Source organism: Urocampus carinirostris, chromosome 7 (assembly GCF_059441175.1).
Source record: "Urocampus carinirostris isolate Australia breed hairy pipefish chromosome 7, RoL_Ucar_1.0, whole genome shotgun sequence".
Classification (NCBI taxonomy): Eukaryota; Metazoa; Chordata; class Actinopteri; order Syngnathiformes; family Syngnathidae; genus Urocampus; species Urocampus carinirostris.
In genome coordinates this window covers 9,667,843-9,681,309 of record NC_142355.1, presented here as the reverse complement: position 1 = coordinate 9,681,309, position 13,467 = coordinate 9,667,843, and the positions used below count along the sequence as shown (strand labels likewise).

At 38.0% G+C, this 13,467-nt stretch overlaps 1 protein-coding gene across 3 annotated transcripts in view; it reads left to right on the top strand.

Moving 5' to 3' along the window:
- Positions 1-8,005: 8,005 nt before the first annotated feature.
- LOC148362275 (major histocompatibility complex class I-related protein 1-like) overlaps positions 8,006-13,467 on the top strand; it is a 36,300-nt gene continuing 30,838 nt past the window's right edge. Inside the window, exons 1-2 of one of the 3 annotated variants that reach the window (XM_088339678.1) lie at positions 8,006-8,300; positions 8,407-8,502. In XM_088339678.1, the coding sequence (XP_088195804.1) occupies positions 8,484-8,502 (19 nt within the window). In that variant the 5' untranslated portion in view covers positions 8,006-8,300; positions 8,407-8,483. Of the gene's footprint in view, positions 8,301-8,406; positions 8,503-10,034; positions 10,059-13,467 lie in introns of those variants that run through there. The other 2 variants (XM_088339677.1, XM_088339679.1) reach the window with 2 other exon arrangements.

Sequence of the window (13,467 nt, the reverse complement as noted above, 5' to 3'; positions counted from 1 at the left end):
TTTTTTACTTGACTTGTTACGTTGAATGAATGATTCGTTTGGATTTTTTTTTGCATATGTATTTTACAGTATAAATGTTACATTACAGTAATGGGGACGAAAACTCCCTGCAAAAAGTGAAAATCCACGACGTAGCGTCGCACTTTCACAAAAACCCCCGAAGGATCAAACATACTTCGGGATGACCTCCTTATCGACTGAGAGTATACGATCCTGACAAAATAACAACTATAGATTTACAAATAAAAACACAGAAGACAAAATTCCTGTAAATTAATTGTCTTTCTTGCTCCTATACAAATGAACAACAAAATTGGAGGGCTTCTCTTTTCAATGTAAGAAAGCCATTCAGAGAGTAGGGTATCCTCGTTTTGTATGAGGCCACCGTGATGATTAAATAACAACCGTTCAGAATGTAGTTGTTTCCGACGAGTTGTAGCTCCAGGTCATCCATTTCGTGGATATTGAATCTGGTGTTGGTAAGATACAGGCATGGCAGGGGGTTTTATGTAGCCTAACCGTAGCAGTAGGCCAGACCTGTGACATCGCTATTAAATATATCAATATAATAGAGTTTTAGAATTTAAAATGAAGTCATTTTGCGCAAAATGTTACATCACATTTCGTGATTTATCAATAAATAAACAAAAGTCTGTTTTTCCCGTTTGGGAGCTGAAAGAGCAGGCACATTTTAGTGAGCCGAGCCAAAAAAGCCGGTTCTCTAAAAAGAGACGGAATTCCCATCTCTATTTGCCAAAGCTGCTGGTATGTCCAAACGTTTTTGTAATTTATCAGGAGAATTACTGAAGTTGTATTTTTGTAGTATTTTCTGTAGTATTTGTTTCTGTTGTATTTTGTGGTCTTTTCAAAGTAGAATCCTTGGAGTATATCTGTAGTATTTTTTTGTGTTACTTTTGTTTTATTTTGGTGGTATTTTTGTAGTATTTCAGTGGTGTTTTTTTTTCGTTTTACTGTACTTTTATTTTGAAATATGTGGTAGTATTTTTACAATATTATATTTGTAGTTTTTCCCATAATACAGTGTGTGTAGTATATCTGTAGTATTTTTGTAGTATTACTCTCATTTTATTCTTGAACTATTTTTGTCAAAATATTTATGTAGCAGTAGTATTGTATTCTAGAGTTACAGTAGTGGTATTTTTGTAGTACATCCGTAGTACTTTTCTCGTTTTACTTTACTTTTATTTTAAAATCTGCGGTAGTATTTCTACAATACAGTAGTATATTTGTAATTTTTTCCGTAATAAAACTTTTGAATATAGATGTAGTATTTTTGGAGTAGTACTGTCATTTTATCCTTTTACTATTTCTGTTAAAATATTTATGTTGCAGTATTATTGTATTCTTGTGTTACTGTAGTAGTACTATTGGAGTATTTTTGAACTAGTCTTTTGTGGTATTTCCATAGTAGAATATTTGTAGTATATGTGTAGTATTTTGTCGTGTTACTTTAGTTGTATTTTTTTGGTATTTTTGTCGTATTTCTGCAGTCAAATTTTTTCTATACTTTTATTTTGAAATATGCGGTAGTATTTCTACAGTAGTATGTTTGTAGTTTTTCCCATAATACAATGTTGTACTCTATCTGTTGTATTTTTGGAGTATTACTGCAATTGTATTCTTGTACTATTTTATTTCTTAATAGTTATGTAGCAGTATTATTGTATTCTAGTGTGACTGTAGTGGTAATTTTTTAGTATTTCTGGCGAAGTATTTTGAAGTATTTACATACTAGCTTCTTTGTAGTATTTATTTCATATTTTTTTACATTACTGAAGTTGTATCTTTGTCGTACTGTATTTATTTTGTAAAATTTCTATAATTGTATTTCTGTATCATAGTTGTAGTATTTCTATTGTCTCATTTCATCTCATTAGCTGCACCGCTTATCCTCAGTAGGGTCGCGGGGGTGCTGGAGCCCATCCCAGCAATCATCGGGCAGTGGGCAGGGGACACCCTGAACTGGTTACCAGCCAATCGCAGGGCACACAGGGACAGACAACTCGCTTGCTCATTCACACCTAGGGACAATTTGGACCGGCCAATCCACCTGAAATGCATGTCTTTGGAATGTGGGAGGAAACCGGAGTGCCCGGAGGAAACCCACGCAAGCGCAGGGAGAACATACAAACTCCGCACAGTAAGTCCGGTAGCTGGATTTGAACCCACACAGGAGGTTCCCAAGACCTTATAACTGTGCCGCACACGCGCTAACCACTGCACCGCCGTGCTGCCTATTTCTATTGTATTTTGTTTTATTATCAGAATGAAGAATGTTTTCAGGCACTAAATTTTATATTTAGTTTTGTAGTAATTTTGTAGTATTTTTGAAGTATTTTGTTGCAGACACACAAAATGAATTAGGGACAAGTTTGTACCAAAACAAAGGTTTTTGTTATATTACCAGTACTTTATTAACTAGAATATATAGATATCTTTATAACATTTTTGTTTGGCGAGTCAGATTAAGAAGCTGGATGGCTTGTTTGTGGCTTGCGGGCCGTAGTTTGCCAGCCCCTGATTCGGGTGCTCAGCACCTAAAATCAAAACACCTCAACAAAATGAAGCCTTTTTAATCTATTGTTTTCTAGAAAAGCCAAAATCAAAATAGCCCTTTACTTGACGTTTTTTGAGTTTTTCCTTGCCCTCATGTAGGTTTTAGATCAGGGAATGCTGTGCTAATAGTCCGCAGTTTACAATAATCTGTGGTCCGTGCAGCCCTTTGAGACTCTTTGTGATAAAGGGTTATACAAATAAAGATGACTTGACTTGACTTTCTAGATGTTCATGAAATTTTAATGACCAAATAACACTGTCTGGTTTCTTGACCTTATATGCAAATATGAACTAATAGTTCATATTAAAAATAGTATATAACTAAGGAACATTTCATTGCAAAAGTCTAACTTTATTATCAAATACAAATACTCGTACAAGAAAAATAAATCAAATCGAAATGCTACCTGGTATGTTCACGGGGCGAGACCACATGTGGTAGGCCATCATATCCAGCCCGCGTTTTGGGGACCACTGCTCTAATTAGTCATTTGACGCCACACTTAAAAATCAGCATACACTATTTGTTGCGCACACTCGTGTATAGCAAGCATCCCTGTTTCTTTGTTAAAAATCGGTATAAAATGTGGTTTCCCTCCCTTTTTATCATCTACATCATAGCCGCCGCCGCGAGCGGCAGCCTTTCCAGCAGCTCCGTGTTATTTCGCTTTTTTGTGATTTATTGTTTTAAGTGTCTGCTTCTATCTTTGGTGTTTTTCGTCCCGTTTGACAACTACACTTTGGATTGCTTTCTATCCTATGGTTATGGGTTTTAACGCACATAAATGCGTTTATTCCAGGAATCAACTCCTTGCCCTGAAGAATTCTCGTGCCGGCGTGATGAGGGGGCCCTATCGTGGATGCAGAGCCGGAGCTAAGGTGAAGGCTAAGTGGCTAGCGGCGTTATAAGCCTTCGGTACCGTCCGTAATCATGGTAAATGTGAACTCTCTACCAAATAAGACGGACGACCTGGCTGTGCTGGTGAAATACATCAAAGCATACAAGGAGTGGAGTTTGCTGCGTCTTACGGAAACGTGGCTCACGTCTAGCAGCTACGGAGCTACCCGGCTTCAGCGCTGTTAGGGTAGACAGAGACTCAAAAGCCTGCGGTAAGCGGAGAGGAGGCGGACTCGCTATCTATGTGGACACAAGGTTGTGTAACCCTGGGCACAAAGATTTCCATCTGCTGCAGGGACGTCGAACTTTTGGCCTAGTGTATGACATCATCCACTCCGCTGTTGCTAAACTACAACACAGCACCCAGAGGCTATCCTGTTAATCTGTTAATAATTACCTCAAGGATACGATCTATCTATCTATCTATCTATCTATCTATCTATCTATCTATCTATCTAACTCTAACTATCTATTCATCCGTCAGTCCGTCCGCCTGTCTGTCTGTCTGTCTGTCTGTCTGTCTGTCTGTCTGTCTGTCTATCTATCTATCTATCGATCTATCTATCTTTTAAATGTCGTGGAGATGGGCGGCTATCATTAAAATAGTTATTTGATTACGTAAACGATGAAAACAATACTAATGTGAAATGTACAATTTATTTATTTAATGTCCTTCAAAGTTAGATTCACCATGAGATTTATCAAAATGTTTTTGTCCCTCGTCATGCTTTTTTGCCTTTTTATATATTTCAGGACAAATATGACAGTATTACAACTTTGTTTGTTTTTAAAGATTTTATAAGAATAGCAACCCATGTGGTCATTTTTTTAATCCCACTTATCTGGGATAGATGCAGTCTGTACAGCCCTTTGAAACTCCTTGTGACAAATGGCTGTACAAATATTTCTAAATATACTGTACAGTGGACAAAACAAGCACCACACCCAATTAAATATGCAAATTTGCTTGACTCTTGTGATGTTGTCAAAACAATCACGCTATTAAAAGGGTGAGGCGTGTAACGATCATATTTTCATTCTCACGAAGCTACAAACTCGGCTATTGTTTTTCGAGCACATTTACCTCTCGTATCCATCTCCCGGCCTTACTGTGCGGAGTTTGTATGTTCTCCCCGTGCTTGCGTGGGTTTCCTCCGGGCACTCCGGTTTCCTCCCACATTCCAAAAACATGCATTTCAGGTGAATTAGCCGGTCCAAATTGTCCCTAGGTGTGAATGAGCGAATGAGTTGTCTGTCCCTGTGTGCCCTGCGATTGGCTGGCAACCAGTCCAGGGTGTCCCCTGCCCACTGCCCGATGATTTCTGGGATGGGCTCCAGCATCCCCGCGACCCTACTGAGGATAAGCGGTGCAGCTGATGAGATGAGAGATGAGATGTTTACATGCTGTTGATAATTAGCACGGTCGTTGTGTGTTCTCGAACGCATCGCCGTCATAGACATACCACCTTGTCTCCAAATGGTTTCCAAACCTCGATGAGATAGTCCAGGGGTTTCAGACTCATTTGAGCGGAGGAGCCAAGCATTCTTGCGGGGGCGCGTACGAGTAGATTAAAGAAAGCGAGAATATAAAGAGGGATTCAGAGAAAGAGAAGTAGAAAAGAAAAGTAAGACGGGAAGGAATAGACAGACGAAGAGGGAGATAGAAAGGGGAGATAAGGAGAGAAACAGAGAGAGAGAGAAATGAATCGAGAAAAAGAAAGACAGAAAACAAGAGTAAAATGGGAGAAATCGAGAGAAAAAGAGAAAGAAACACAATACGAGAGGGGGTGAAAGGAGACAAAGAGAAAATGGGAGAGAGAAAGAAAGGGAGAGAGGGATTGACAGAGGGAGAGGAAAAGACAAATAAAGGGAAACTTTTAAAGGAAGGATAAGAGAAAGAAAATGAGAATGAAAGAAAGAAAGAAAGAAAGAAAGGTTGAATGAGAAAAAGAGAAAGACATGTACATAGAAAGAGAGAGAGAGGGAAAGAAAGAAATATTAAACTGGGGGCGGCAGTAGCTCAGGAGGTAGAGCGCTCGTCTTGGGATCAAGGGATCCCAGTTCGAATCCCGGCTCGTCCGTGTTACATGTCGAAGTGTCCTTGGGTAAGACACTGAACCCCTAATACCCCCAATAAGCAGGTTAGCGCCTTACATGGCTGCAAGGCCGCTATTGGGAAATGTGGAGCACACTGTAAAGCGCTTTGGGAAGTCATTGACTTGAAAAGCGCTATATAAATGCATATCATTTCATTTTATTTCAAATATAAGAAAGAGAGATAAAAGACAAGGAGAGAGGAAGAGAGCGTGTGAGAGAGAGAGGAAAAAGAAAGAAACAGCTCCAGTTGTTTTGTTTCGGGATTGGCACCTGGCTTATGTCTGACTTCAAGTGGATATATTTAAAAGTGCAGCTGAATTTTCTCTAACACTCCTCTCAGCCTTGTTTTGTTGATTCAATCTCCTAGTGGGCCTGGTCAGACCCGTGGGCCGTATGTTTAACATCCCTGAAATAGTCCTTAAGGCAGGGGTCGGCAACCATAATTTTGAACGAGCAAACAAATATATCTGAAGCATTACGAAATGAAAAGTCTTATAGAAACCCAGTTTTAATTAAAAGGAAAGACCATTTAATATCCAATAAAATACAAATGCAATTCCCCCCCATGTTTTTCCATTATCAAAATATTTCTGAACACTCTCTATTGAGCCACTAGGGCAGCTCTACAGAGCCTCATGCAGCTTTGGAGCTGCAGCTTGCCGACCCCCGATTTGGGGATTTAGTTTTTGAGGCGCTGACCACACTTTTAGAAAAAAGGACGGGTGGAAAATTTTATCGATTTGATTTTTTGTATAAACCGATACACTCTCGACTCCGATACCTCAGTAATGCATGGTTGATGAATCCCTTAACCAACAGGGTCCTAGGGGGTATGATTTCCTGTGGTGTGTCTTGGTTGAGTACAGCCTGGCAGTGCCCATCCCTTTCCAGGCTGGTTTTTGGCTCGGGATTTGCTAACCCCATAGAACAGATACTGTAGTACTGGATTCCATGGTAACCGATAGCAAGAAAAGCCTCCTGTTTTGACTCAGATACAGCACTTTTATCATATGGTTGCCGTTGTTTTTCCACTTTAAAGTGATTTTTGTCAATAATTAGCAAAAAGGGCACCCGGTTTGATCACTTATCATTTCATTACTATGTTGTTAATATGTTATTACAAGGTCAATTATTGGAAGTTGAGTTAAATTGACCCTATCAACAACTATATAAATTATTTTACCTGAAAATTACAATGACAGCCTTGCTGGTGAGCTTTTTCCTAAACAGGTCCACGGGCACATCTGCTGTCCTTTGGGGGCACCATGGTTCCCAAGGTCACCACGTTGTAGACCCCTGCACTAAATAATAATAATAATACATTCTACTTCAAAGTGCCTTTCAAGACACACAAGGTCGCTATAAATAGAGTACCATACAACAAAAAAACAAGAATAAAACAAGCAAGTACTAAATAGCAAATTCAAACACAGTAGAGTGAAAAGGGGGCGGTATGTGAGGCAGATGATCATGAAAAGGCAAGACTTGAAGGTGGACCAGGTGGCGGAATTCCAGAGGTCATGCAGCAATGAGTTCCAGAGCTGGGGGTCAGAGCAACTGAAAGCTCTGCTCCCCATGAAGCTGAGACGGACAGCTGGTATAGTGAGATGGGTGGAGGAGGACGATCTGAGGGAGCGGGATGGTGTGGCAGAGTGAAAAATGGATGTGCAAATAATACACTCTGTCCCTTTAAGGATATCCCCCCTTGTGAAGCAAAGCGAGTGGTTTGATGTAGTGAAAGGAAGTGCGTCTCTTTTTAGATAACCGGCTTTTTCGGCTCAACTCATTGAAGAGAGCCGGCTCTCAAACGGCTCACTTGCTTTGATGCATTATATTACGAATTATTCTGTTGTATAAAGAAGTTAAGACAAAAAGGAAGTATAAAATGAAAAAATGAAAAAAGACAGGTTTGTGGTTATCCCTTTAATCAGTATATTAACAACAATAATTTAATGCAGGAAATGAATTCCTGATATGAATAAGAAAATGTATTATTCTACTTAATTATATTTGCATGTATTTTTTTCTTCTACAGTGGACGTCCAAGCTACTTAATGTTTGAACTTTTTTTTTTATATATAATAAACCTCATTTATGTCGAGCAACTCAGGATCTCACAACAAAATATTAATTAACAATATATATGATACAACGAAACACATGTACAATATAACATAAATAAACAGGTTTGAAAAAAAAATATGGCGTAAGATTATTTTGTATTTTGTAAGGTAAAATACGACAGTTTTTAAGGGCATAGAGCCGTGGAGGTTGACAGGTATGCAGTAATTATTATCATTATATATTATATATTCATAAAAAGTGTTGCTTTTTGAATAGTTGTTTGACTGTTAGAGTTGTTATGTCGTAAATCGTATCCTTACCGGAAGTACGAAATTATGATATTTTTCTCCAAATACTAAAGTCCGTTTCTCGTTAAAAATGTCCACTATCGTTAAGTGACCATTTTTTTAAAACTGGAAAAGTAAAGGAAAATCGTATTTTCTTTTTTTTGAACCAAGACAGACGAAGTACATACATTTGTTTCGAATACTTTCGGTTTCGGTTTGAACAAACAATCCGGTTTAAACAGACACTGTGGCGGCATTAGAGTTGTTTTTTCTTTTAGCCTAAGGACATCCGTGGTGACATCGGCGTGTGTTGTGAGCTTTCAAAATGAACACACTGCTTTTAAGCGTTCTCTTATCGAGTCACGTCGTTTCTGCTGGTAAGATTGAAAAGCTAACCAAACACACGGGATTAGCACATTGTGCTAAAACTTAACTTGCTAGCTTAGTCCCACTCATGGCGAACAGTAACGTTTATTTTTACAGGGGAAATTATTCGAGCTGTTAACTATTGAGTATTTCCGCATGACCAGAAATATGTCACTGAGCGTTTCCTCGTGAACATGTTCACCCGTGTTGCAGGTTTTGTATACCTGTATAGCCAGGGTTGGGTAGGGTTACTTTAACTGGATTACTTTCAATTACTTTTGGATTACTCCTGTACAGGTGTAGCGACCCTCGTTCATGCACGACACAAGGTTTCACAATCTCTGGTTTATTGCCTGCATTCAGTAAATAAAACAATACAAAAGTCAGGGGTCTCTGATCTCGACTGCAATTATCTAAAATATTGAAGATAGAAAAGAACGGGTCATCACTCAACAGGCCGCACCTCGTGGCGTGTTTGCATCAAAACATGTTGCATTTTCATTTCAAGCTGTATTAACTTCTTATTTAGTGCTTTTTTAATACACATCAATTAGAACAACTTATATATCTTTATATACAAAAATAATTTCGAAAGCAGCTCAAATGTCTAGCAAAATATGCTATTTTTTTTTGGGCACAGCTTACCTTCAACGCTTACAAAAATCACTTAAGCTACGGCAAGGGGCCAAGCGCTGAAGCCCACGAAAAAAAACAGTCGCAGACGCCCATGACTTAACAACTGAATGAGGTACCGGAATATTAACAGTAATACAACAAAAACACAGATTTTGTGAGAATTCAAAAAAACATTCAAAACAATCAAATTTCAACTCTGTTACACAGGGTGTAATAATAACTTTTGTTTTATTGAAATTCCTGCTGAAATATGTGTATAGTCTTTGGTAAATGTCCTAAAACACATCTTTTGGTGCTCCACATAAGAAGTTCATTTTAAACATTATAACCCCAGCTGACAAATCTCTCAACATGCACAGTAATGTGATTGATATTGTCAAGCTGTTTAGGTTTATTTTCGTTTTGTTTCTGTTTTACTAAAATATTAATTCCCCTTGTAGAGATCAAAGCAGCAGGAAAGCTAATGTTGTGACTCATCCATTTGCAGGTAAATTGTACCCGTTTATATACTCATTATTGTTTTTATTTCTATTTTCTCATATACATTAAAAAAGGATGATGTTGGTTAAAAATTCAGACTAAAGAAATCCATGTTGAATTCATTGTAAACGTTAAAAATCCACTATACGATCTCTTGTTAAAAGTATCTTGTTAAAATGTAAAGATGTAATAATGTATTGTGATATTCTAAAATGTATTTTAACACCAAATATGCTAATAAAAGGCAAAAGAAACTAAATATGATTAAAATTACTAAATTTTGTGCAGGCTTGGGGAGTATACGGAACGGCAAAAATGATTTTGGCAAGCTGTTTGGATTTATTTTCATTTTGTTTCTGTCGCATTTTATGTTAGTTTTGCCGGAGATCAAAGCCAGGAGAGAAAGTTTACCACATGTTGTGAGTCATCATTGTATTCATATTTAGTTTCTTTTGTCTTTTATTAGAATATTTGGAATCTGAGTAATGCAAAAGTAATTGAAATTAATCCAGTTAAAGTAACCCTACCCAACCCTGTGTATACCATGTATTAACATTCTTTTTTTCCCATGCATATTATAATTGCAGGTCAACAACTTGTATTAGCGCATTCTTCTTCCTGGTAGGGCAGCATCAGCACAATATTTAGGCCAGGTATGCGCTGCACTTACTAAGTAGGAGCACACACTTAGGACAGAGAACGAGCTATTTATGTGAGTAGGTGCAGAAATCAAGGGTGTAACCAGCCTGTTTTGGGATGCGCTTAAGCACCCCTAAATTCAACCCCCTAAAAATTATAGCATTTAAAAAAAAATAGCAACCTGTGCTGCATCTGAGTCAGATCAGGATGGTCCTTCTGTTTTGGAAAACCAGTACTATCTGTTATATGTGGGGAGAAAAAACCCTGTTTTGAGTTTTCCCTTGCCTTCATGAAAGTTTTCGATCAGGTGATGGTGTAATAATAAGCTGTAGTCTGTACAGCCCATTTAGATTTTTTGTGATTAAGGGCACACACAGAAAAACATGATTTGATTTGACTTAATAAAGGACAGGATAGGCTGAAATATGCTGGCTATTCTATTTTGAAAACAGTAAAACAAAACAAAAACGGTAACTATGCAGCGTCAGAAATACAGTGGTATCTCTATTTACGAATTATATTTTTTCCGGGAGTAGCTTTGTAACCAATAAACAGAACAAGAGGCACAACATTTAAAAAAACAGTATAGGAAGAAATCAAAATATTAATTTACCTTTTAACTGGCGTCTTTGTTTACTGTTTTGTTTACCATGGCAGTTTTTTTTTTAAACTGATCCAATGATGTCGGCTTTTGCTGGCTTTTGACAATCTGTCGGGAACTTGCACAAAAGGGTAGATACGAAAACTTTTTTCGGGATGTCTAAAAATATCCGGACATTGCTGTAAGTTACGTTTTGTATTGTGTGCACCATTTTCCGAGTAGAGGACAATACTGTAGTGCTTCTTTCCGCCGCGTGGTACTGTGAGAGGTCACCCAGCATCCACCTCAAAGAAGAAATCGGGCCTCTACTTCCTATTTCGTGTGTAAACACACTGCACTGTATCTCTAGCACGCCAAGAACTTTGACATTTTTATTGTTTAATATCTCGTGCATCCGTTCAATATGGTTAGTGTATAGTGTAAAGAAGAGGTGAGTCATTTCTTTTGAAATGAAAGTGGAATAAGAAAGCTTTATGCGGTTGAGAGAATTGTCGAATCACTTTTTTTTCGTCCACTTTTTACCACAGAGGAAAAAGTCGCCTAACTCTTCCAAAAGTAAGTTAAACTTAACTTTATTTATCTTTATCTTTATAGTCATGTTTATATGTATAGCAGTAAATCACACGGAGTCTCAAATAACTTCACAGACCACAGAATGTCAACGCCTAATGTGTAGCTTTGTTTTTTAGTACTATGCTTTATCCTTCAGCCCGCTTTGTAACGTTATAGAGCATATTATTTTATCAAACGTTTATTTTTTTTTAGTTTCAAAACAATACAGGTTACTTATACAAGCCTTAAACATACTTATATACACTATAAACATAAATCCCATACAAACTTTAGCACTGGAGCACCTTACGTACAAATTCAACTTGCGAACTATCTTCCGAAACCCATCTTGTTCGTAAGTACGGCAGCGTCTGCATATGATATGTTGTACTAGCGATATTATTCTATGTTTGAAATGTTTGGACTATTTTCAAAAGATTTTCTTTGGGTGTCACATACTATACAAGTCACGAGCGATACTATTATGGCTGAAATGTCATTTCCGTGTGTTCAATTTTTTCTTTTGTGGGGTAAAGTTGTTCCCTGCTTTTGACTTTGAATATGTCTTTATTGCAAAATGGAATAAGGATTAGGCCCTTGAAAGCTTCGGGTTCAGATTACTCCCTTTAGGCACATGTTTATGTATAATTTTGTACTGTTCAGCTTTTTTCCCCCCTTAATATTTTATCGTTACATTTTGATAATTAGTGATTGATGCTGTTTTTTTTATGCTGAGCACAAATAAACTTCATCCATGTTTATGTATTTTTTGACGTATTTACGGCACTATTTATCATCTCATCTCATTAGCTGCACCGCTTATCCTCAGTAGGGTCGCGGGGGTGCTGGAGCCCATCCCAGCAATCATTGGGCAGTGGGCAGGGGACACCCTGAACTGGTTGCCAGCCAATCGCAGGGCACACAGGGACAGACAACTCGCTCGCTCATTCACACCACATCAATCTGGACTGGCCAATCCACCTGAAATGCATGTCTTTGGAATGTGGGAGGAAACCTGAGTGCCCGGAGGAAATCCACGCAAGCACGGGAAGAACATGCAAACTCAACACAGGGGGTTCGAACCCACAAACTCAGAACTGCGCATAGGAAGTTCGTTAGCTGGATTTGAACCCACACAGGAGGTTCCCAAGACCTTAGAACTGTGCCGCACACGCGCTAACCACTGCGCCGCCGTGCTGCCCATTATTATTATTATTATTATTATTATTACTTATTCATACATTTTCCCCATATACTTAAATGCTTAAGTGCAATGAAATGCTACTTGGCTCTTCTGAGTTAAATGTCGAAGTGTCCTTGGGTAAGACACTGAACACCTAATGCCTCAGATAAGTAGGTAGGCGCCTGGCATGGCTAACGCCGCAATTTGTGTAAGTGTGACTTCATAAGAGTGTAACAACATAGTGCTGCCATTGCAAGCAATTAGACAAATTTGCACTGAGCAAAAAACATACTTTGGTGGACTCGGGCCATAACTATTGCTCATAAGTTTCGTGTTACAATAACTTTCTGTAAACCATTGATCATGGACAGACATCTTGCTATAACCAGGGTTGGGTCGGGTTAATTTAACTGGATTACTTTCAATTACTTTTGGATTACTCCAATACCAAATATGCTAATAAAAGACAAAAGAAACTAAATATGAATCAAATGATGACTCACAACACGTGGTAAGCTTTCTCACCTGGCTTTGATCTCTTTGATCTCCGGCAAAACGAACATAAAATGCGACAGAAAAAAAAGGAAAATAATTCCAAACAGCTGGCCAACATCATTTTTGCCGTTCCATGTATTCCGTTAATCCCCAAGCCTGCACAAAATTTAGTCATTTTATTCATATTCAGTTTCTTTTGTCTTTTATTAGCTTTTTTGGTATCGGAGTAATCCAAAAGTAATTGAAAGTAATCCAGTTAAAGTAACCCTACCCAACCCTGGCTATAACAGCACTCCAAACAGCTATAGTCCTGATATTTATACTGTTGATAAACCAAAATCCTCAATATCAATGTTACATTTAATTTAATTTGAAACTCACATCGGTTATTTGGTCTGTTGACTCGCTGATACCTTAGAATTGTACAGCATCGAAACAATGTTTGCAATTTGTAGTCTAATTAGATGACAAGCAGATGTGTTTTGCATAAAATACCTGTCCTGTTTGTTTACGAGGCATTGTGGGTCTGACTTGTTTGCTGTGTCATTGTATTTCATAACTAGTGTGTTCATGATTTAACAATGTGCAAGGG